The sequence below is a fragment of the Dama dama genome, chromosome 27 (genome assembly GCF_033118175.1).
Source record: "Dama dama isolate Ldn47 chromosome 27, ASM3311817v1, whole genome shotgun sequence".
In the NCBI taxonomy this organism is placed as follows: Eukaryota; Metazoa; Chordata; class Mammalia; order Artiodactyla; family Cervidae; genus Dama; species Dama dama.
Window position 1 is genome coordinate 15,714,442 of NC_083707.1, and position 26,062 is coordinate 15,740,503.

Consider the following 26,062-nt stretch of genomic DNA (forward strand, 5'->3'; position numbering starts at 1 on the left):
TCCTTGCAGAGTTGTCAAGATGCTTGAAGAAGTGGTAGTCAGTTGGAGAGAGGTCAGGTGAATATGGCGGATGAGGCAAAACTTCATAGCCCAATTTGTTCAACTTTTGAAGCACTGGGTTCTGAGATGTGCAGTTGGGCGTTTTCATGAGAACTGGGCCCATGCTATTGACCAATGATGGTTGCAGGCATTACAGTTTTTGGTGTATCTCATCAATTTGCTGAGCATACTTCTCAAATGTAATGGTTTCACCAGGACTCAGAAAACTGTAGTGGGTCAGATGGGCAGCAGACCACTAAACAGTGACCATGACCTTTTTTTTGGTGCACCTTTTGGCTTCGGAAAGTGCTTTGGAACTTCTCGGTCCAACCACTGGGCTGGTTGTTACTGGCTGTTGCGTAAAATCCACTTGCATGTCACAATCTGATTGAGAAATGGTTCGTTGTTGTCGTGCAGCATAAGATGACACTTCAAAACAATGATTTATCCGATTTGTGGTCAGCTCATGAGGCACCCACTTATTGAACTTTTACACCTTTCCAATTTGTGTCAAATGCCAAATGACCATGGAATGGTTGACGCTGAGTTCTTGGGCAACTTTTCATGTAGATGTAAGAGGATCAGCTTCGATGAGTGCTCTCAATTGGTCATTTTTAACTTCCAATGGCCAGTCAGCCACTATGCTCATCTTCACTCATCTTCAAGGCAAAACTTTGCTCATCTCCTTTGCAAAACTTCATGACCACCACTACATTGTACATTTGATAGCAATTCCTGAGCCAAATGCATTGTTGATATTGTGAGCTGTCTCCTCTGCTTTATGACCCATTTTGAACTCAAATAAAACAATCACTTGAATTTGCTTTTTGTCTAACATCATTTCTATAGTCTAAAATAAATATAAAATCCACAGCAATAAATTAGCAAAAACACATGAAGTGAGAAAATCACATTAAAAGGATGTATAAAATAACCACATTTATTTAAGAATTTATTTCAATATCAAATGGCAAAGGTCAACAATGTAAAACCACAATTACTTTTGCACCAACCTAATTATAAAGTTATAATTTATTGAAGGCTAGGCTCTTAAGTAGACACATTACATTCATTATGGCTAACCCTTTTAATGATGTAAATTAAGTATTATAAACATCCATCAAACGGAAAAAACCTCCAGTTGCAGATACTAACAGGACTGTCCAAGTCACTGGACTGGGGTTTAAACCTAAGTCAGACTCCACTGTTCATACCACTTTTGCACTGTACTTTGTGTAATTCCTCCTTCCCAAAGTGTTTTTTTTTTTTTTATTATTTCTTTTTAATTGAAGGATGATTGCTTTACAATACTGTGTAGGTCTCTACCATACATCAACATGAATCAGCCATAGGACCTCCTTCCCACCTCTCACCCCACCCACCTCTCTAGGTTGTCACACGGCATCTGTTTGATCTAAGTCATAAGCAAATCCCCACTGGCTACCTGTTATGCATTTTACGGGAACATACATGTTTCCATGCTACTCTCTCTTCTCCACACCCACTCCTCGCCCCCTGGGTCCACAGGTCTGTTCTCTGTCTGCGTCTCCACTGCTGACCTGCAGATAGGTTCATCTGTATCATCTTTCTAGACTCCATAAATATATACATTAATATGATATTTTTCTGATTTACTTCACTCTGTATAATAGTCTCTAGGTTCATACACCTCATTAGAATTGACTCAAATGTGTTCCTTTTTATGGCTGAGTAATATTCCATTGCACATACGTACTGCAGCTTCTTTATTCATCCGTCTACAGACATGTGGGTTGCTTCCATGTTCCAGCTACTGTAAATAGTGCTGCAGTAAACACTGGGGTACAGGGTGACTTCTCCAGTTATGGTTTTCTCAGGGTATATGCCCAGTAGTGGGACTGCTGGATCATACGGTAGCTTTATTCCTAGGTTTTTAAGGAATCTCCATACTGTTCTCCACAGTGGCTGTGTCAATGTACACTCCCACTAAAGAGTACAAAGTGGCTACTCTGATGGTGCAACACCCAACAAGATGCTTAATTTCAAGTACATTTTTTTAGAATAACTCACCATATCCTAATACTAGATATAAAAGTATATCTATTTCAAAATATATTCATATGTAGTGAATGAATGAAAGATATTATCATTCCAAAAGCTTCTAATCATATTACTAGTCTAATAATTTCCACTTCTTCTGGTTGTTCAGTTGCTCAGTCACGCTCAACTCTTTGTGACCCTATGGACCGCAACACACCAGGCTTGCCTGTCCTTCACCATCTCCCAGAGTTTGCTCAAACTCATATCCATTGAGCCAGTGATGCCATCCAACCATCTCATCCTCTGTCATCCCCGTCTCCTCCTGCCTTCAGTCTTTCCCAGCAACAGGGTGTTTTCTAATGAGGCAGCACTTCACATCAGGTGGACAAAGTATTGGAGTTGCTGCTTCAACATCAGTCCTTCCAATGAACATTCAGGGTTGATTTCCTTTAGGAATGACTGTTTGATCTCCCTGCAGTTCAAGGGACTCTGAAGAGTCTTCTCCAGCACCACATTTCGAAAGCATCAATTCTATGGCACTCAGCCTTCTCTATGGTCCAACTCTCACATCCACACATGACCACTGGAAAAATCATAGCTTTGACTATATGGACCTTAGTTGGCAAAGTAATGTCTCTGCTTTATAATACGCTGTCTAGGTTTGTCACAGCTTTTCTTCCACAGAACAAGGATCTTTTAAATTTCATGGCTGCAGTCACCGTCCACAGTGATTCTGAAGCCCAAGAAAATAAAGTCTGTCACTGTTTCCGCTGTTTCCCTATCTACCATGAAGTGTTGAGACTGGACGTCATGATCTTAGTTTTCCGAATGTTGAGTTTTAAGACAGCTTTTTCCACTCTCCTCTTTCACTTTCATCAAACTCTTAGTTATTCCTTTTAATTCGCTTTCTGCCATAAGGGTGGTGTCATCTGCCTGATATTTCTCTCAGCAATCTTAATTCCAGCTTGAGCTTCATCCAGCCTAGCATTCCACATGATATACTCTGCATAAATTAAATAAGCAGGTTGACAATATACAGCCTTGATGTCCCAGTTTGGAACTAGTCTGTTGTTTCACGTCTGGTTCTAACTGGTGCTTCTTGACCCGCACACAAGTTTGTCAGGAGGTAGGTAAGGTGGTCTGGTATTCCAATCTCTTTATGAATTTTCCAGTTTGTTGTGATCCACAGTCAAAGGCTTTAGCATAGTCAATGAAGTAGATGTTTTTCTGGAATTCTCTTGCTTTTTCTATGATCCAGTGGCTGTAGGCAAATTGATCTCTTGCTCCTCTGACTATTCTAAATCCAGCCTGTACATCTGGAAGTTCTTGGTTCACATACTATTGAAGCCTAGCTTGAAGGGTTTTGAGCATTACCTTGCTAGCATGTGAAATGAGCGCATCTGTGCAGTAGTTTGAACATCCTTTGGCACTGCCCCTCTTTGGGACTGGATGAAAACTCACCTTTTCCAATTCTGAGCCCACTGCTGCATTTTAACAATCAGCTACAAATCAGTTACAGTTGACTAAACAAATCAGTTATTCTCAAAATATAGTCTGTAGTGTGACAAGGACTACTGGTTTGCCAACAACACAATATCCTGTATTTCTTCCTTAAAACAAAACTAAACCAAGACTGTGGGGGCAAGAATGTGCCTACACTAAAGACATTTCCCAGGCTCACTTGAAGTTAGGCCTGTCTACTGAGATGTAGGCAAACAGAGTCTTAACGGTCAGCATTTTTAAAGAGGGAACTAACCAGGAGAACTTGGTTGACCCTAACATCCTTAAAGAGCTAAAATTCCAACCACAACAGCTTATATCTGGGCTTCTTACAAAGAAGAAAGTAACTTTTATGTGTGTAAACCACTATAGTCAGATCATGTTAACTGCTGCTAAAAGAAACTATTAGTAGCTACTGGGAGACTTGAGGGTCATTTACATAACGGATGACGAAATACAGCTTGCCGGCCCAAACTGGTCTCCTTCTGTTTTTACATTTTATAAAGAAAATTTATTGGAACAGAGACATAACCATTTATTTCAATATATCTTGAGCACTACAATGGCCTGGCTGAACGGCTGCAATAGAGACCACAAGGCCTAAAAAGCATAAGTATATTTACTATCTGAATGGTTTTAGGGAAAAATGGACCAATATTTGATCTAAGGCATTGCTATTCAACATGTGATACACAGATTGGCAGTTTCACTACAATCTAGAAGCTTGTTAAAAATGCAAACTTTTAAGCCCTACTTCATTTCTACTGCATCAGAATCTCCTGGGGGCAGTGGCCAGAGAGTGACTGTTACACTTATCAAAGTCCTCTCTAGTGTTCTAATGCACCTAAGAGTCCCCTGGGAACCCTGTATGCAGATGCTGATCCAACATCAGTAGGGGAAAGACCTGCGAGTCTGTCTTACAAACAAGTGCCCAGGTGAAGCCAATGCTGCTGGACGATACTCGTGGTAGCCCTGCTCTAAAACTGCGGCAACATATGCAGTTTCACAAATGACTGAAAGCTCTCCACTTAAAAATTAGTGAGTTACTGAAGGACATTACACCTGGTATTGATAAAGAGAACTGAGAACATATTAGAACTTATTAGCATACTGTGTTCAATAATAAGGGATTCCCTTAGAAATCTGGCCTCCACTTGTCAAGGATACAAAATACAAAACTCCTACTGATATATGCATATGAAGACAGCTGAAACTCCTGCATCAAATACACCATGGAATATTACTCAGCCATTAAAAAGAATCCATTTGAATCAGTTCTAATGAGATGGATGAAACTGGAGCCCATTATACAGAGTGAAGTAAGCCAGAAAGATAAAGAACATTACAGCATACTAACACATATATATGGAATTTAGAAAGATGGTAGTGATAACCCTATATGCAAAACAGAAAAAGAGACACAGATGTACAGAACAGACTTTTGGACTCTGTGGGAGAAGGCGAGGGTGGGATGTTTCGAGAGAACAGCACTGAAACATATATATTATCTAAGGTGAAACAGATCACCAGCCCAGGTTGGATGCATGAGACAAGTGCTCGGGCCTGGTGCACTGGAATGACCCAGAGGGATTGGGTAGAGAGGGAAGTAGGAGGGGGGATCGGGATGGGGAATACATGTAAATCCATGGCTGATTCATGTCAATGTATGACAAAACCCACTACAATACTGTAAAGTAATTAGCCTCCAACTAATAAAAATAAATGAAAAAAAAAAAAAAAGAACACTGTTATGAGTGTGTCTAAGTTGTCATGTGATACTAGCTACTTTCTTATCAATTATAAATTAGAATTAGTTTACTTTTTATCATTATTTACTTTGTTTCAAGTTGTTTAGCTATCTCTATGAAAATGATTCACATGTACAGCAGTAGTATTTTTCACCTAAAATTTTCATATAACTAAACATGCATGAATTATGCTTGTCTCTATTGATAAAGTAGGGCTTTCCTTGTAGGTCAATTGGTAAAGAATTTGCCTGCAATGCAGGAGACCCAGGTTTGAGTCCTGGGTCGGGAAGATTCCCTGGAGAAGGAAATGGCAACCCATTCCAGTATTCTTGCCTGGAGAATCCCAAGGACAGAGGAGCCTGGCGGGCCACATTCCAATTGCAGTTGCAAGAGTCGGACACGACTTAGTTACTACTGATAAAGTAAGATGTTTTTATAAACTATTCTTTGTCATCAAATTTGCTTTTTCAGTAATATTTCCTTGTTATTACTGGATTGTTTTCCAGTAGTAATAAAAACTTTATGAGAAAGAGCCTTTTACTCTGCCTCAGTGAGTTATGGTAATAAATATTTCTTGAAATTTCACTTCAGGAAATTTCTTTTTATATCAAGTGAGACAGCATATGATCTCTCTCTCTTTCATATGTATTAATGGTGAAAGTGAGTATTTGGGGTGTTTCAGTAATTTAAATATCAACACTTAAGATGTAATCTTTTGATTACATCCTGAAAAAGATATGTGATGCAAGATTAGGATAAGCCTCAGAAACTGAGGACATAAACAATATTCAGAATGATTTGAGATGGCACAGAGAAGAACAGAAGAGTTTTAGGAAAACTGAAAATATTCTTTAAGTATAATGGGAACACTACACCTGTTCCAGACAACCTTGTCAAAAGCATGCTTTTCATTAGTATTTTGACTCCACGCGAAATAAACATCTTGAATCTGATTTTGTAAAACAACTTTGCTTTAAAGTAAAATATAGAGAAATATAGACAAATAAACAATACCATTTTCCTTTCCTTAATAAAGATATGAGTGTGAGAATAATCAGTGTTCCCACATTTACTTTCAAGATACAGACTTGACACCTGCCTAATCTGGAATAAAATGTCACCATAACTAATCCTATTATTCTTCTTAACCTCTACCAAAAACCTAAAATATTACTTTTTAAAATGAAAGTTATACATGTATCCATATGATAACGCCCAACAAACAGATCCTAGTACAATGCTGCATTGACTCCTCTTTAAATAATGGCTTTCAACCTCTAACATTACCTGAAATGCTACCAAACTCATTGAAACACAAAAAAATTATTTTGTAATGTAGCAATATATATATAGAAAGCAGAAGAGTATTCAAAGTAAGATAAAGAGAAGGTCTGTTATCAAATCAGTTATCAGGATATGAATAAATGTGTAATGCTCTTATTAGAAAGAAGATCTAATTTGGCATTAACTGTACAAGTACAATTTAAATAGCTTTTTTTTTTTTAAACATTAGAAAAGTCACATTCTCATTAGCTCTTGGGAGAAAAAGGAAACATTATATAAAAGGCACAATACTATGACATTTAGCACATATAAAATATTGTTCCAATACTCTCATTAAGTGAGCAGGGTTTTCAAATTTTAGTCAATATTTATGGATTATATGTATATTTCAAGTAGAAATTTCTTAGCTGGGCAAAAATTCAGATATTTTCTAAAATATATATATTATATTATACATACTAGGGCTTCCCTGGTGGCTCAGACGGTAAAGAATCTGCCTGCAATTTGGGAGACCTTGTTTTGATCCCTGGGTTGGGAAGATGCCCTGGAGGAGGGCATGACAATTCACTTCAGTATTCTTGCCTGGAGAATCCCCACGGACAGAGGAGCCTGGTGAGCTACAGTCCATGGGGTTGCAAAGAGTTGGACACAACTGAGCGACTAGGCACATAGCATACACAATACTATGTGTATAGGTATGCAAAAGATTTTCTGCTACACTTCATAAAGGCTTGAGAAAAAACAAAAAAAGACAGAGAAATTGGAAAACATAAACTAAATGAAAAGGGAGCAATAAATATGAAATAGAAAAAGTGAAACAAATTAATAAAAGTAAAAGATCATCATACAGTCCAGTTGTTTTTAAACATGGCTGCTCATCAGAAACACACCTGGAGCTTTGGGGAACAGCAATACCTGAGCATTTGCTTTTTTCAAAAATTTTCAAGACAATTCTGTCATGCATCTGGATTTTAAAAAATGATTACAAGTTTTTTTTGGTTTTTTTTTTTTATTAAATGGTAGATTTAGAGATGTAGAATTCTATTATTTTCTGTTGACCAAATAGAGAATTTCCTTTAGTATTTATTGTAAAGCTGGTTTGGTGGTGCTGAGTTCTTTGAACTTTTGCTTGTCTGGAAAGCTTTTGATTTCTCCACCAAATCTGAACAACTGGGTAGAATATTCTTGGTTATAGGTTCTTCCCTTTCATCACTTTAAACATATCATGCCATTCCCTTCTGGCTTGTTGAGTTTCTGTTGAGAAATCAGTTGATAACCTTATGGGAGTTCCCCTGTATGTTACTGGTTGCTTTTCCCTTGTTGCTTTTAATGTTTTATCTTTGTCTTTAATTTTCATCATTTTGATTACTATGTGTTTGAGTGTGTTCCTCCTTGGGTTTATTTGATCCATTAGTTTGACTTAGTATAAATAGAATGCTAGATTTCTAATTCATATTTACTCAAAACTGATAATAGTTCCATGTATTCTGGCATCTAGTATTACTGCTAAAAATCTAGAAAATTTATTATTTTAGTGATAAAGAAAAATTTTGAAAGAGGCTTGAAACTTCTAATCCAATTTTGAGAATATAAAGAAATACTATGTTGTAAAAAAAAAAAAAGGAGGTTAACAAGTGATACAGTATTAACTAAAGTACAGATTTTGTTCAAATTTCACAAAATTTTATGCTAGTATTATTTGCTTTCATATCTTATTCAAGATTCCACATGCATTGAGCAGCTTCAGTCACGTGCAACAAATTCTGGTAAATTCTCTTCATTTTCATTCTAGTACAAATATTTCCTATTTTTCCTTATTATAGCTTCTTAGGTACACCCATCATTAAAAAGTGGACAGTTAATTTCCAAATACATGGGATTTTTTAAAAAGCATCTTTAACATGAATTTCTCATTTTGATACTAATTTCTTATTTAAATGTTTTCTTCTCTGCAATCATCCTGTTTTTTTCAAGCTAACTTTATTGAGGCTTTCAATGACTCAAAGATCTCTCTTGGTAATTGTCACACTGCACTTGAAAATATGTGGGTTATTTTCAAATACCTTTTGATATTGATTTCTAACATAATTCCACAGTGATAAACAAACAGCCTTTGTATGATTTCAATACTTTAGACCAAGAAATTTTTGCACTTTGCTTTATGTCCCTGGATATGTTCCAGTGTCTCTTAGTTTATAGTCTATGGGAACTCGAAAAGAATTTGTATCCTACTGTTGTGTGAAAATTTTATGAATCTTAATTATGTTGAAGTGGTTCACAGTGCTTTTTAGGTCTACTATATCCTCCTATGTCTGTGTATATTCACTCTGTTAATTTCTGAGAATTGATACTGAAACCAACTAAAACATTAATTTATTTACTTAAAAAATAATTATAATATATAGTGGAACTATATGTAACCTTGTTCTGTATTTTCCAAGTTGCCTATAAATATGTTATCATACTTTTATAATTTAAAAAAAAAATTAAAAGAACTTAACATTTCTTTATTAAATATATATATGATATAAAAAAGTTACAGTAACTAAATGAAAGTTAAGTAAAAAGACAGAAGGTAATTGACTGATGGCATGCAAAATATATCAAGTAATAAAGTAATGAAAACTAGGTGTGGCTAATTAAAGATTCTTTTACATGCTTTTCCTTCCAAGTAGGAACTATCCTTTTCCCTTGAATCCAGGCAGGTTGTGTGACTCATCTGACCAAGAGAATATGACAGAAGCGACAAACTACCAGCTTCCCAATCCAGGCCTTCAGAAACCAAAAGTTTCTCTTCCTGTCTCTTAGAATGCCTCTTAAACCCAGCTCTGAGGAACACAAGCCACGGGGAATCCTGTACAAGTGACCTGACTAACAAGCTTGGCTGAAAAACAGTATAAGCTGCCAGCCATGTGAGTGATCTATCAAGCCTTTAGAAGATATATTAATTTTTCAGATCTTAGAGAACATAGAATGAAAGGAGGAAAAAATGGCTGGAAGAGATAGGGGAAAAAATAAAGAAGTAAAGCAGGGAGGGAAGGAGAGGAGAGAGAAATACAGAGTAAGAAAAGGGGAATATTCTCTTCTAGATGTCTCAATCAATTTAAAAAAATTTTTAAATCAAAATACACTGTATGTGATCATTTTTATGGTTGAACACATTTTCAAGGGTAAACACAGTTACCTATAAAATGCTATGTTTCTTAGTTTAAAATAAGAATTAAAACCATGAAGAATTTGAATATATATACACCATTTTATTTCAGTGTTTTAAAAGTTCCTAAGAATATTACATTTTCTTTATACTTCTCAGTCAACAATGTACCAAATATAAGTTTAGGAATAAATCATGCAGTACAAAATAATCTGGAATACAACCTCATAGGAGCACTGTGAAAAATAAAATAGTCATGTATAAGAGAGCAACTTATAAGCCATTAAATGATGCAAAAGTATAAATATTTATTGTACGTCTAGAAAATCCTCTACTTGCTACCCTCAGCTTTGATTGCTTAAGTAAGTATAAATATGGATGTAAACATTAATATTTATGTAAAGCAGGAATAACATGATATATGCCATATACTATTCAGGGCTCAACTCTAGTGTCAATTCCTTTATTAACCCTCCCTTAAACAATCTAACCACTAAAAAAAAAAAAAAACCCTTAAGAAAATAAAAAATATAGTCTTCATGAGAATAGGCATAAGTGGTTGAAACATTTGAATTAATCTCTTCAGCTTGCCACTACTGACATTTCCAGTAAGTGACCATAAGTACTGATCTAAAATACCATGAGAGGTACCTCTTAACATAGCACTGTAATCTTAGGTCTAGAGATTTATCAAAAACATGATTATTCCTGACAGACTTTTCCCAATCTACTTAATTGCTTGGACAAAGAAGCCTAGCAGGCTACAGTCCATGGGTTTGCAGGAGTCGGACACGACTTAGTGACTAAACCACCACCACCCCTTAATTGCTTACTCAAACTCTAGGAAAATCAAGGGAAAAATTACAGCTTCCAGGAAGAGATAACTTATAGTTACAAAACAGTTAAGTGATTGCAAAGATATATCTATAAAAGACTAAGCAGAATTTCCCCGCATTCCTACCATTATGTCAAAACATTAATGACTTCTTTTATCACATTTTCTATCTTTTAATCTTCTTCAGGGCATTTAAAACTGCTGTGGCTTGAAAAGTATTGTCCCCTCAAAATGAAAATGCCTCTAACGCCTAAGGTAGGAGGTGGGACCTCTTGGAGGTACTTAGCCCCAAAGTATGGAATCAACACCTTATAAAAGACCCCACAGAGCTGCCCAGCCGTCCCCAGCAGCGCAGATACAATAACAGGTCTTCAACCCAAAGCACGCCCTCACCTGACCAAGCTGGCACCTTATCTCTGACTTCCAGCCTCCAGAACTAAGAGAAATAAATTTCTATTATTTGTAAGTCACCCAGTATCTGGTATTTTGTTATTGCTGCCAAAATGGACAAATCTAAGCCAAAATCTTAACATGTTCTAAATGTGTATGAATATGGTAACAAGATAGCTTGCTTTCCTTTATTCCCACATATCAATGAAAAGCAGTAAGCTGAAAAACTCACCACAGCTTTTAACGTAAGTGTCCATGACTTCAGCACTGATTCCATTTGGCCCGTTCTCACTTGGTGCATATTTTCTAAAAAAGTTCTGAAAAGATGTTTACATGTTTACAAATTCAATCCTTTAAACAAATTAGACATTTCAAAATTGCAAATAATGACAAACACCCATCTGGTATAAAACTTTATAAAATGCAGAATTGGGGAAGCATATTCCTCAGACATCAGTCATATTACTATGCTTATAGTCTGAGCCTAAGAAATAAACAAATAAATGAAAGTGTGCTACTTCTATACCACAGGGGAAAACATTAAATAAATGTACTGCTATATCTCATACTTAATGTACCAGTTTGTTTCACATTTCTCCTGAAAGTAAACATAAGGGGCTTTCTGTGAATCATACATTGTCCTAAAAGTGAATGTGAATTTTTAAAATGACCTTCTAAGTATAGCCACTGAAATACTGCTACCATTAACAAGCTCAATAAAATTACATTCCAATATTCAAAATAGTTATAATGCAATGCTAAGAATTTTCAAATTAAGAGGAAATGAGATACAGACTGAACCAAAGAATTGCAAGGGCACAATAAATACACTAGAGTGTCCAAACAGTCTGGAAACACTGGGGAAAATTGTATACTTTCTTTTCCCCAGATTATCAATTAGCCTTTTCTTTTACATCTAGATGTTAAAGAAAAATAGACACAGTATAGTATCTGAAAATATAACTAACACACTATTAAAAAATACATTTATCCTATGTTTTAAGCTATTTGAACATTCTCTAAGTGAAAAAGAATGTATATCTAGAAAATATAAAGGACTTCTATAAACCAATAAGAAAAAGACAAAAAAATCCAAGAGAAAAATGGGCAAAATATATGAACAAGCACTTCACAGAAGAAATAAATGGCCTATACATATATTTCACTCAATGTTTTTGGTGATCAGGGAAATGCAAACTAAATAATAATAAATACCAAAATTTAGAATCTTGACAATACCAAAATTAAGCAAAGATGAGTAGCAAAGAAAAACAGCTGTTTTAAAAAATAATCATTTTGGTAAACAATTTTTAACTACCTACTAAAGCTGAAGATGAGATAAGCTACAACTTGGCAAAATTATTTACACAGATCACACACAGAACTATGAATCAGGACAAAAACTGTCATTGTCTTTATTTTATAAAATCATAATTGCACAGAACAACATAATAATTGACAACTTTATTAAACAATTACTTCAGTTAGAGCCTGTCTAAAGCTCTGTATACCTTTCACGTCATCTTCAGAAGAATTCTATAGCTAAGTACTCTTATTAGCCCAATTTTACAGATATAAAAACTGAGACTTAAAGGGTATGTTAGGAGGTCCCCAAGCCCCCTGACACATTTGATCTGTTAGATGGGGTCACAAACTCAACTTACAGCTATACCACTAGTAAGGTATTACAGCAGAAGTAAATGCAACAGGATCAACATGGAGAAGACACACAGGCAAAGCCTGTGAATTACATGTGAATCCTCCTTGTTCTCTTCTGTGAAGGGATACACTGAGCTTATTTCCTGGGGTCTGCCATATAGGCACCCTCTACAGTCTGTTTAGTCCAGTAACCATCAAAATTCTAGAAGGAAGGCAGGATGTTTCCTATAAATCATATTATTTGTACAAAGAGTCTAGGTATGTGAACCACCCTTATAAGTTCCTCCTGAAAGCCAGATACCAGCGAAAGGCTAACCTGTTAACTCAAAGGTTACTCAAAAGACAGACAGAAAGCCACAGAGCCAAACTTCAAACTCTGGCAGTTTGATGTTTTGTGTCTGAACTTTTAAGTAACTGAGCACAATTACACCTTGAACCAAACAATAGAATCAACCTCTTATTTTGTTAAGAAATCAGAGTAAAGTCTTTCTGAAAGTCTAAACTCCACAATGAATTACTGGGACACTCTAAACTGAGAAACACCAAAACATACTATAGTAAATATCCTTTATCAAGCCCTGTATGATTTTTCATCTCAGGCATATCAATTTTTTCTGTGTGAATTACATACCTTTTTCATAGGAAAAAAGAAAAATTACATTAAAAAAATAACAAAAGTAAACTATTTACAGTAAAATTTTTGCAATAAATACTAATTCACTATTTTAAAATATAAAAACAATTCCAAAAATATATATGGCTTAGCACAACTTGCCTTTTCTTATCTTAAAGGAGAGTGATGATATGGTGGAGGGGAGTGGGGTGGGGAAAAGGGTCTTAAAAAACATAATTATGTAAAACATGTATGACAAGAATATCACTGTAGCCTTGTTCTGAATAACAACGAAAACTGGAAATAATCAGAATGTTCACTGATGACTACATATTTCATAATATTTCCATACTTTGCAATATAATGTGACCATAAACGTCAGAAAATTTAAATTCTGTTTGCCAATTAATTCCTGATCTCCTATTATGTGCCAGGCAAGGTTTAAGGAACTGGAAACATTGGAAACACTGGAAACATTTCCAACTGTTAGCATTGTTTACTTCTCTGGGGAAAAAAAAAAAAAAACTTGAGGAAAGAAAAGAGAAAAAGAGAGTTTCATTTCTAACTCTATGTACTTTTTATAGAGACTGAAACTTTTCTAATAGGAAATATTCATGAAATTCATAAATCATTAAAATAGATACTGTACCTGAATGCTTCCTTCTGTATCAAGAACTTCAGCAACAGGAACTGACTGGATAAACTGCATGAAGCCTACACAGAAACAGATACATTATATTAAGCACAGCTTGTGGTTAAGGCATTGAAAGGACTTGCTGAAGCTGAAGCTCAAACACTTTGGCCACCTGATGTGAAGAGCCCACTCAGTTGGAAAAGACCTTGTTGCTGAGAAACACTGAAGGCAGGAGAAGGAGGCAGCACAGGAATATATGGTTAGACAGCATCACTGACTCAATAGACATGAATTTGAGCAAACTCTGAGACAGTAGAGAACAGAGGAGCCTGGTGTGCTGCAGTCTATGGGATCACAGAGTCAGACATGACTGAGTGACCAAACAACAATATTGGTTAAGCAATAAAGATTCTGTTAAGAATAGTCTTCATTTGCAAACGTATACAATACAAACTTAATAGCTTAAAGAGGTCTATAAATACTGTATTTAGTATATATTGGCATTTACATCATAGGAACTACACGGAAACATTTTTTAAAAATTAAGCTGAAAACCTGTATGTTTCTCTAGGCCAATTTCTATTATTATATACAGGGACACAAACTAATAAGGTTCAGTTCACTTGTCAGTCGTGTCCAACTCTTTGCAACCCCATGGACTGCAGCACGCCAGGCTTCCCCGTCCCTCACCAACTCCCAGAGCTTGCTTAAACTCATGTTCATTGAGTCGGTGATGCCATCCAACCATCTTGTCCTCTGTCATCCCCTTCTCCTCCAGCCTTCAATCCCTCCCAGCATCAGGGTCTTTTCCAATGAGTCAGTTCTTCACAACAGGTGGCCAAAGTACTGGTGTTTCAGCTTCAGCATCAGTCCTTCCAATGAATACTCAGGACTGCTTTCCTTTAGGATTGACTGGTTTGATATCCTTGCAGTCCAAGGGACGCTGAGGAGTCTTCTCCAACACCACATTTCAAAAGCATCAATTCTTTGGTGCTTAGCTTTCTTTATACTCCAACTCTCACATACATAAATGACTACTGGAAAAACCATAGCTTTGACTAGATGGACCTCTGTTGGCAAAGTAACGTCTGCTTTTTAATATGCTGTCTAGGTTGGTCATAGTTTTTCTGCCAAGAAGCAAGCATCTTTTAACTTCATGGCTGCAGTCACCATCTGCAGTGATTTTGGAGCCCCAGAAAATAAAGTCTCTCACTGTTTCCATTGTTTCCCCATCTATTTGCCATGAAGTGATGGGACTGGATCCCATGATCTTCGTTTGTTGAATGTAAGCCAGATTTTTCATTCTTCTCTTTCACTTCAATCAAGAGGCTCTTTAGTTCCTCTTCACTTTCTGTCATAAGGGTGGTGTCATCTGCATATTTGAGCTTATTGATATTTCTCCCTGCAATCTTGATACCAGCTTGTGCTTCATCCAGCCCAGCGTTTCTCATGATGTACTGTGCATGTAAGTTAAGTAAACAGGATGACAAAATACAGCCTTGACACACTCCTTTCCCAATTTGGAACCAGTCCATTGTTCCATGTCTGGTTCTAACTGCTGCTTTTTGACCTCTATACAGATTTCTCAAGAGGCAGGTAAGGTGGTCTCATATTCCCAGCTCTTTAAGAATTTTCCAGTTTGTTGTGATCCACATCGTCAAAGGCTCTGGCATAGTCAATAAAGCAGAAACAGATTTTTTTCTGGAACTCTCTTGCCTTTTACATGATCCAACGGATTTTGGCAATTTGATCTCTGGTTCCTCTGCCTAAAACCCAGACTGAACATGAGGAAGTTCTCAGGTCATGTACTGTTGAAGCCTCACTTGGAGAATTTTGAGCATTACTTTGCTATCATGTGAGATGAGTGCAATATTTTGTGATAGTCTGAACATTCTTTGGCATTGCCTTTCTTTGGGACTGGAGTGAAAACTGTGACCACTGCTGAGTTTTCCAAATTTGCTGGCATATTGAGTGCAGCACTTTTACAGCATCATCTTTTAGGACTTGAAATAGCTCAACTAGAATTCTATCACCTCTAATAGCTTTGTTTGTAGTGATGCTTCCTAAGGCCCACTTACTTCACATTCCAGGATGTCTGGCTTTAGGTGAGTGATTACACCAACATGGTTATCTGGGTCATTAAGATCTTTTTTGTGTAGTTCTTCTGTGTATTCTTGCCACCTCTTCTTAATATCTTTTGCTTCTGTTAGGTCCATACCATTTCTGTCATTTATTGTGCCCAACGCTGCATGAAATGTTTCCTTGGTATCTCTAATTTTCCTGAAGAGATCTCTAGTCCTTCCCATTCTATTGTTTTCCTCTATTTCTTTGCACTGATCACTGAGGAAGACTTTATCTCTCCTTGCTATTCTCTGGAACTCTGCATTCAGATGGGTATATCTTTCCTTTCTCCTTTGCCTTTCACTGCTCTTCTTTTCTCAGCTATTTGTAAGGCCTCCTCAGACAACCATTTTGCCTTTTTGCATTTGTTTTTCTTGGGGATGGTCTTGATCACTGCTTCCTGTACAATGTCACAAACCTGTGTCCATAGTTCTTCAGGCACTCTGTTTATCAGATCAGTAACAGGGTAAGGCTTCTTAAATTTGGCATAAAAATTTCTTTCTGAAGTTTTATAACATGTCAATTAAAATTCTAAATGTAGAATCACTTTAAGAAATCTGAAATTGTGGCATTTCAGAATATCAATCACCTAACTCAAAAATTATAGTATATTCATTGGCTTTCTTTGTGTAATACTCTATCTTCTGCCATTCCCTGGAAATGATATGAGAGGGAAATATAAATCCCCTACCTCAACTACCAAAAAGAAGGGGAGGAGGATACTATACAGGAGAATAAGGAGAAAAAGTAAGTCTGGTAAGTCCAGGGACAGCAAAAGAAGTATAAAACTACAAATCTGTGAAAAAAAAAAATCAAAGTTGAATGATGGAAGTATTTCAGAATCATAAACAACTATGATCAGGTTTCGGTAAGCCTTACATTATAATTGGACTTCCCTTGTGGCTCAGTGGTAAAGAATCTGTCTGCCAATGCAAGAGACACAAATTCAATCCCTGGGCCAGAAGATCCTCTGGAGAAGAAAATGGTAACCCTCTCCAGTAGTCTTATCTGGGAAATCCCATGGACAGAGAAGCCAGCAGGCTACAGTCCGTGGGGTTGCAAACAGTCAGACATGACTAAGCAACTAAACAATGACACATTATAATTATTTGCATGCAAATTAGGAGACTGTGCATTACTTTAGAGTAAGAAACATCTCATCCATTCCCATATGGTAAATACTGAACAGTCTGCATCAACACACTTAACATATATTTGTAGTTTTTCTACTAGGTAGCAAGACTTTTGCAGGTAAGCAAAAATAGAGCTTTGACCTGCTTTCAAAGATCTCACAAGTTTGCAAGTTTTATTGTCATAAAACTATGAATGAAAGGACACTATGAAAAGGAGTAGTAAAGGGAGACCTATATTACAATAGGGATCAGAGGATCTCTGACATCTGCACTGTGTTTTGAAGGATAATAAAGATGCATAAATAAAGCAGAAAGGATATTAAAGATAACAATAATATAAGGCTAAAAAGAGCATGGTACATTTGCAAAAATGGAAGGTGGCTGGTGTGGCTAAGTCTAAGAAGCAAGGAGAGTAGAAAAAAGAGGTGTTACAGAGAGGTGTGGAGGTATGTTATATCACACAAGAACTTGTAAACTAAGCTAAGGCTTTTGTCTTATTTGGACAAAGTGCCAAAGAATTGACAAATAAGGAGCAAATGAAAGCTAAATAAATCAATTTATGTAGGATAGTAATAGAACATATAAGGAATTAAACCACCAGAAAGATTTGGGAGTAACAAAGAGAAGCTCAGAAAGCCTAAAATAAAACAGGTACTTGTTTCTCCAAGGTACCTAATCTAAGCATAAGAAGCTCTAAGAGTAAAAAGATTATAAAATTTACAATACACATTAGGCAAGCATCTGAGGGAATCTTCTGTCAACTTCCAGAGGTTACTTAATCTCAGAAAGACTTAGACATATATGTTAAAAAAAAAAAAAAAAAATCAATGAATAAAAGCAACATCATCTGATGATTGGTTTGCATAAGCAGGGCACAATAGAAAGCCTCTCTAGGTTTTAGTAACTCTCAATAATGATTATATGCAGAGTACATCATGCGAAATGCCAAGCTGGATGAATCACAAGCTGGAATCAAGATTGCCAGAAGAAAGATCAACAGTCTCAGATATGCAGATGATACAACTATAAAGGCAGAAAGTGAGGAGGAACTAAAAAGCCTCTTGATTAGGGTTAAAGAGAGTGAAAAAAGTGGCTTGAAACTCAACACTCAAATAACTAAGATCACGGCATCCGGTCCTATCACATCATGGTAAACAGAAGGGGAAAAAGTTGAAGCAGTGACATTTTTTATTTTCTTGGGCTCCAAAATCACTGCAGATGGTGACTGCACCCATAAAATTAAAAGTTGTTTGCTGTTTGGAAGGAAATTTATGACACATCTTGACAGCATAATAAAAAGCAGAGACATCAAAGACAAAGGTCTATATACACAAAATTATGGTTTTTCCAGTAGTCACGTACGGATGTGAGCTGGACCACAAAGAACACTGAGTGTCGAAGAATTGATACTTGCGAATTGTGGTGCTGGAGAAGATTCTTGAGAATCCCTTGGGCTGTAGAGAGATCAAACCAGCCAATCCTAATGGAAATCAACCCTGAATATTCATTGGGAGGACTGATGCTGAAGCTCCAATACTTTGGCTACTTCAGGTGAAGAGCCAGCTCACTGGAAAAGACCCTGATGCTAAGAAAAGATTGAAAGCAAAAGGAGAAGGGTGCGGCAGAGGATGAGATGGTTGGACAGCATCACAGACTCAAGAGACACAAATCTGAGCCAACTCCAGGACATGGTGGAGGACTGAGGAGCCTGGTATGTTGCAGTGAATGAGGTTGCAAAGAGTTGAACATGACTTAGCAACTGAACAGTAACAAAAACAATGATTCCAGATACAGATCACCACGGAAGAAAACTACTGTGGTTTGGAAATAGTTTTGAATCCAAAGAAATATATCATAAAGGTTCTCATTTTTTCCCCAAATACGCTGTTTAATGATTTCAAGAGGTATAAAAAGAAAGGAAGGGAGGGAGGTAGACAGGTAGCCAAGAAGGCCGACTGGTCTTCAGTGTTACAAATGAGTTCAATCCCTAACATTCTTAACAAGTTCCAATTTAAAAAGGAAAAATATACTCATTGGACACTGAGATAAATAATTATGTTAAAAAATAAACTTACCATGCTTTGTACTAGTTGCTAGTACTTTGTAGGGCGTCAACTTCAAATCCAGGTTTTCTTTTCTTAGCAGCTTGAGATCAAAAGTCATATTAAACAAATGAAAAAGAATGTTATGAAATAGTTTTGCAGTAAGTATTAGAGCAGTTTAAATCATCTCTTTATCTTTTTCTAAATCACTGTCAGTTTTCACTGATAGAGGGTTCCTAAGGATTTATGCAGGCCTTACCGGTCATGAAGAATTTCAGAACTCCAAATAAGGAAATGAAGACAAATATGTTTCTTTAAAATCCATGGACAGAAACAGGATTTAAGAAAGAAGATTTAATTGACTAAGAGGAAGAAAATTACTAAATCCAACACTGAAAGAACTGTGAAAACGTTTTTATAAAAAGGAACACATGCAGTTTCATTTTATACTCATCTTAAGAGCCATCTGCAGTAATATAATAACAACTACATTTGTTCAAGACCAAGTGGAGATTGTTCAGCTCTCCAGGATTGTACCTGAATGTTATATAATTCTGGGTACATATAATTCTGTATCCATGCATACCATATTGACTAAACCATTGATTTGTAAAATGAAAACATATTCCCTACCAACATAAGGTTATGCTCACCTTGTCCATGAGTGAAATGATTTGGAGAATAAGTTGATCTTGGCGTAAATCATCCCCATGCTTAAATATAACTGGATATTTGCCTCCGTCTTCAGTCTTAAAGAATAACTGTGCAGGCATAAGAGCACTCTGGAAATAAAGATATTATTTTCAAATTATATAAGATGGAAATGTGGAGAAACTTGTAATAATCTAAAGAAAAGAAATGAATCTGACAAAGAAAATAATAACATTAATTTCTAAAGACCACGAGAAATAACAGCATAAAAAGTATCAGACAGAGGGATGAACAGATGTGTGAAAAAAAAAGTACAGTAGAATGTTACTAACAGCATAGAAGTAGTGGGTATATAGTTGTTTACTGTGAAAGCCTTTCAACTTTGCTGTATGTTTGAAAACTTCACTGTAAAATTTTAGGGGAAAGGCATCAAAAATCCTTCAAAGAACATAAGTTTAGAAACTACAAGCTCTAGTGAATTAAAACTTCAAATATTTGTAGTATCCTTTGATCACCTCAGGGTAAATATATTTTATCCCTGTACCCTACTCACAAATGCTCAAGAAAACAATTGGAAGCAAAATTCCTAAAGATAAATGATAAACAAGATGTTCTTTGTTGTAACTTCCCTATTCCAATTTGGATCTGCTTTTGAAATTTAGAGTACATCTGAAATCTAGTGTAAATATATGACAATCTAAGGATAACTAGGCACTAATCCCCGTGCCTTAAGGGGCTCACTCCCCACGGAGATCTAACTTTTGTTCTTAAGCTAGGGTCTAACAAAATATTGTTTAAAAATACTGAAAACTAAATCCATAACCTTTTCAGCTCTAAGGAGTTCATAGAAGGGCAACAAGAATTCATGGATTCTGCTACAACTCTGTGTAGACATTTCAGTGTATGTACAAGCATTTATTTTTTGGGCTCCAAAATCACTGCAGATGGTGATTGCAGCCATGAAATTAAAAGACACTTACTCCTTGGAAGGAAAGTTATGACCAACCTAGACAGCATATTAAGAACCAGAGCCATTACTTTGCCAACAAAGGTCCGTCTAGTCAAGGCTATGGTTTTTCCAGTGGTCATGTTTGGATGTGATAGTTGGACTGTGAAGAAAGCTGAGTGCCGAAGAATTGATGCTTCTGAACTGTGGTGTTGGAGAAGACCCTTGAGAGTCCCTTGGACTGCAAGGAGATCCAACCAGTCCATCCTGAAGGAGATAAGTCCTGGGTGTTCATTGGAAGGACTGATGTTGAAGCTGGAAACTCCAATACTTTGGCCACCTAATGCAAAGAGTTGACTCACTGGAAAAGACCCCGATGCTGGGAGGGGCTGGGGGCAGGAGGAGAAGGGGACGACAGGGATGAGATGGCTGGATGGTGTCACCGACTCAATGGACATGAGTTTGAGTAAACTCCGGGAGTTGGTGATGGACAGGGAGGCCTGGCGTGCTGCGATTCATGGGGTCGCAAAGAGTCGTACATGACTGAGCGATGGAACTGAACTGAACTGAACAAGCATTATGGGTAACTTTCTAAAATATCCAATCCATCACTTTCACTGGACTCTTAAACTCATGACCCCCAAATGGTTAAGAATTATAATCCTAGAGTTATGCAGTAAATGCCCTAGAACCATTAGTCCTAAACTCCAATTCAGCATTTTCAAGAATGTCCACTTATTTAATAAAGGCTAGAAGAAAAAATTCAGAATTGAACATTAGGATTAACATGATATCACATGCTATCTTACTGACCATCTATACTTTGTATATATGACATAATTATAAAACTATTTAAGGAAAAAAATGGATCCAGAATCTACTTAACAATGGTGGAAGATTCTCATACCACACTCTTACAACTGCAGCTCTATGTCTTAAATATTCTTTTTCATCCTGTTTGCTAAAAAATGATAAAACACTGTTCTTGGTTAGTCCTAAGGGACTGAGAGTATTAGAAGCAGATCTTATTTGGGAGTTCTAACATGAACTAAGAAATACTTGCATTCGCTCTCCTATAACCAGCAGTTTTTAAATTGCAGGCTTATAACTCAAGGAGTCTTAAAACCAACTAAACAGGTTGCAAACCACATTTAAAAAGTGACGCAATAGAATAATATTTAGAAGAATAGACACAATCAGTCCATAACATGCAGTAAGGTTAAAGCACTGTTTTTGAAACATACTGCAGTTGTGCATGCTGAGCTGCCACAGGCTGCCTTTCAAAACACACCCTTAAAAAAAATCTGAACTATTTCTTATTGTAATCATACCCTTTATAAAATATATCCAAAGGAGAGATGTATGAGCCCTTTCTTACCCAGTAGAAAGTGATATTCCAATGCAACTTCCCCCTTTTCCAACCCTAGAATCAGATGACCTAACATCATGTCTCAATGAAGCTTCACAAGGAATGATCTCAGCCCTTTGGTCTCCTTAGAGAAGGCAGCTGCCGCCAATCCTTTCTAACTATCCAAGTGGTGGCCAGCCAAAAGGAATGCCAAAAGAATGCTGTTACGGACTAAAAGAGAATAAACCACTTAAAAAGATGAGAAAATATTTAAGTCATAGGAACAGATACCAAATTGAAAAATTTTATAAAAGGGTAACTGGAATTCTTATCTAACCACAGGAACTTATAAAGTAAATGCTTAAGTTTGCATTTCAATTTTTTTTTTTTAAGCTTACATGGGAAAAGACAGGTGTGGCTCTGATTAATAAATAGTTCAAAGAATTAAATATTAAAAAAATCCAGTGATATAAAAATACTTCATACATTTCACATAAAAATGTCCACAAGTATTACAAGAAGATCTTTATTTATCAGATGCCTGAAAAATAAAAGGCATCTTTTTTCCCAAAGGTAGAGTCTCTGATCCAGCTTTAAAGAATCAGCTCCAGTCATAGGTATCAAAGATCCACCATATTTACCTTAAACAATGTAGCTGTTTCTGGAATTATTCCTCTGATTTTCACCTGAGGTTCTAAAGGCAGTGGGATAAGTTCCACATCGGACAAGTTCATCTTTTCATTGTCTCCAAGCAATGCCTGTAGTCTCTCATTCTAGGGGAACAAGTTATAAAGTACTAATTAGGTGAAAACGGAAAAGTGGCTTTGAAAGCATATGGTAAGGACGTAAAAGACCGAGTCCATTAACTTTAAAATATTTGCAAAGCACCATAAAAGTCTATGTGAAGTAACATAACATAAAGGAGATAGTATGTGTGAGAGAGATAATCAGTACAGGATCTAACCACTCCTATTACTATAACAGGCACACTTCATTTACTTCCACTTCACTTTTTAGTGCGCTTCACAGGTATTGCATTTTTTACAAATTGAAGGTCTATGGCAACCCTGCATCGAGCAAAACTATTGGTGCCAATTTTTCAATAGCACTTGCTCACTTTGTGTCTCTATGTCACATTTTGCTAATTTTTGCAATATTCCAAACTTTCTATTATTATACTTAAGATGATCTGTGATTAGTGATCTTTGATTATTATTGCAATTGATTTGGGGCATCATAAACCAAGCCTATATAAAACATAGAACCTAATCAATAAAATGTTACTAGTGTTTTGACTACCCCACTGACCAGCTGTCCTTCTTTCTTCTTCTGCTATACCCTGAGACACAACAATGTTGAAATTAGGCCAACTTACAACCCTACAATGGCCTCAATGTGTCTAAGTGAAAGGAAGAGTCACATGCCTCTTACTTTAAATAAAAAGTTAGAGATAATTAAGCTAGTGAGGAACACATGATGGAAGCCAAGACAGGCCAAAAGCTAGGCCTCTTATGCCAAAAAGACAGCCAAACTGTGAATACAAAGGAAAAATTCTTGAAGGAAATTACGGAACACAGAAATGATAAGAAAGCAAAACAAGCTCATTGCTGATATGGAGACAGTTTTAGTGGTCCGGATAGAAGATCAAACCGGGCACAACATTCCCTTAGGCCAAAGCTTAATCCAGAGCAAGGCCCTAAGTCTCTTCAAGGCGGTGAAGGCTGAAAGAGGTGAGAAAACTGCAGAAGAAAAATCTGATGCTAGCAGAGGTTGGCTCATGAGGTTTAAGGAAAGAAGTCATCTCCAAAGCATGAAAGTGCAAGATGAAGCAGCAAGTGGATGTAGAAGATGCAGCAAGGTTATCCAGAGAATCTGGCAAAAATAATTAACAAAAGTTGCTACTACACTAAACAACAGATTTTTCACAGCAGATGACAGCCTTTTACTGCAAGAAGATACCATCTAGGACTTTCATAGCTCAAAAGGAGAAGTCAGTGCCTGGCTTCAAAGGGCAGACTGATGCTCTGGTTAGGTGCTGAAGTTGAAGTCAACACTTATCTACACATTCCAAAAATCCTAAGGCCCTTAAGAGTTATGCTAAATCAATCACTTGCTCTTAAATGAAGAACAAAGCCTGCATGGTAACACATCTGTTTACAACATGGCTTCCTGAATATTTTAAGCCCACTGTTGAGATCTACTGATTACCTAAGAGTTCTGGTGAAGATGTACAGTGAGATTAATGTTGTTAATCTGCCTGCAATGCCGGAGACCCAGGTTTGATCAGGAAGGTCCACTAGATCAGGAAATGGCAACCCACTTCAGTGTTCTTGCCTGGGAAATCCCATGGACAGAGGAGACTGGCAGGCTACAATCCATGGGATCACAGAGAGTCGGATATGACTTAGTGACTAAATCACCACCTCTAAGCTAAAAAAGAAAGCAAAGCCAGAAGGTTTACCTTTTTCTTACGATTTCCACTTTCACGCTGCACCGCCTTCATTAGGTGCACCAGCCGATCTACAAAAGTCTGTTGTGCAGCCAGCAGAGAACGCATAACTCGGACAGACTTGTCACCCTGAAGGAATTCAAAGGAAAGAAAACTTAATTCTATATAGCATAATGATCAGGGTTTCTTCAATAGCCTGGGTGACCCTTATTTATTAACTACAAACTTCAACACAAAGTAATACTGAAAAAAAATAATTATCTTGATTCAGAGATAATGAGAAGCCTGCTATCTTAAACACCACCAACTCTTCTACAGTTGAAAATTATTTGAGTCATCAGTGAATACTAATCTATCAAAAATTGCACGTTTTTTCTCACATGCAACTGTGTGACAAGACAGAATTTATTGACCCAAAGTGTATTCACTTACTGATTCAATAAATATCTGGACACTTATAATTTCTTCAAAAATGTTCTGGGCATATAGTAGAAACACTACTATCTTCAAGGAACAAATTAAATCCTTTAAAAAAAGTTCTCAAATAGCAATATGATATGCTAGCTTGGTAAAATAAAAGCCATAAAAACCAATGCTATGAAGTCTTATGTAGTAATTCTCAGTTCATAAAATATTATAAAATAACATTTTCTCATTTAATTTCTCCAATTACACTGAAAGAAGCAGCTTGGTAATTATATATCCTTATTTAAAAGACTGAAATTTATTCTCAAAGAGATCAAAATTTCCTCAGAGGATGACAAAAGCTATAAGTGACAGAATTGAGATTAGAAGAGAGGACCAACTGCTTATTTTCCAATCAGTTTAGATATAGCGAATCTTGGGCTCTGAGAACTATAAAAAAAGTTTAGTCTCAAAGAGTTCAATAAGATGTGATTTAAATTTTAAGAAAATTTAAATGGAACATGAAACAGCAGAGAAAGATGCTATGAAGCAAAATATTTCTACAGCAAATCAGGTAATGTGACAATTTTTTTTCATTGCCCATGCACCCTCTGCTGGCTGAACTGAGACATTGCCTTAACAATCACAAGAACACCAGGTAAAAAAGGCTTACATAGCTCTAGAAAATGTAAAAGCAAAAACAGAAGTTATGTAAAGTATCTGCAATATAACCACTGCCAGATTTATGTAAATGTACCTAGTCTTAAAAATAAAAATAGAAAAAAGAGAGTGAAACAAAAGAGCAAAGATTTGGGTTTTTTTTTGTTCCAGCAACAGGTTTGTTTCATTAACTTAGGGGTCAACAAACTTTCTATAAAGGGCCAAGGATTAACTACTTTAGGTGTTGTTGACTACAGAGTTTCCATTCTGGCTATTTACTCCTATTGTAGTCAAAGTGGCCGCAAACAATATGAAAGCAAATGAGCATAACTATGTCCCAATAAAATATTACTTATGAATACTGATTTATGAATTTGACATAATTTTTCTTGTGACTTTTCCCAATTATTTAAAAATAAAAAGCAATGTTTA

General features: G+C 36.3%; 1 protein-coding gene across 2 annotated transcripts in view; it reads right to left on the reverse strand.

The window, feature by feature from the left end:
• PIK3C3 (phosphatidylinositol 3-kinase catalytic subunit type 3) overlaps positions 1 to 26,062 on the reverse strand; it is a 157,570-nt gene that overhangs the window by 39,213 nt on the left and 92,295 nt on the right. For both annotated transcript variants that reach the window (XM_061131258.1, XM_061131257.1), the window contains exons 15-20: positions 24,578 to 24,694; positions 22,758 to 22,889; positions 19,825 to 19,953; positions 19,205 to 19,274; positions 13,891 to 13,955; positions 11,202 to 11,286 (exon numbers count right to left, since the gene is read on the reverse strand). In XM_061131258.1, coding sequence (XP_060987241.1) covers positions 11,202 to 11,286; positions 13,891 to 13,955; positions 19,205 to 19,274; positions 19,825 to 19,953; positions 22,758 to 22,889; positions 24,578 to 24,694 — 598 coding nt within the window. The remainder of the gene's footprint in view (positions 1 to 11,201; positions 11,287 to 13,890; positions 13,956 to 19,204; positions 19,275 to 19,824; positions 19,954 to 22,757; positions 22,890 to 24,577; positions 24,695 to 26,062) is intronic.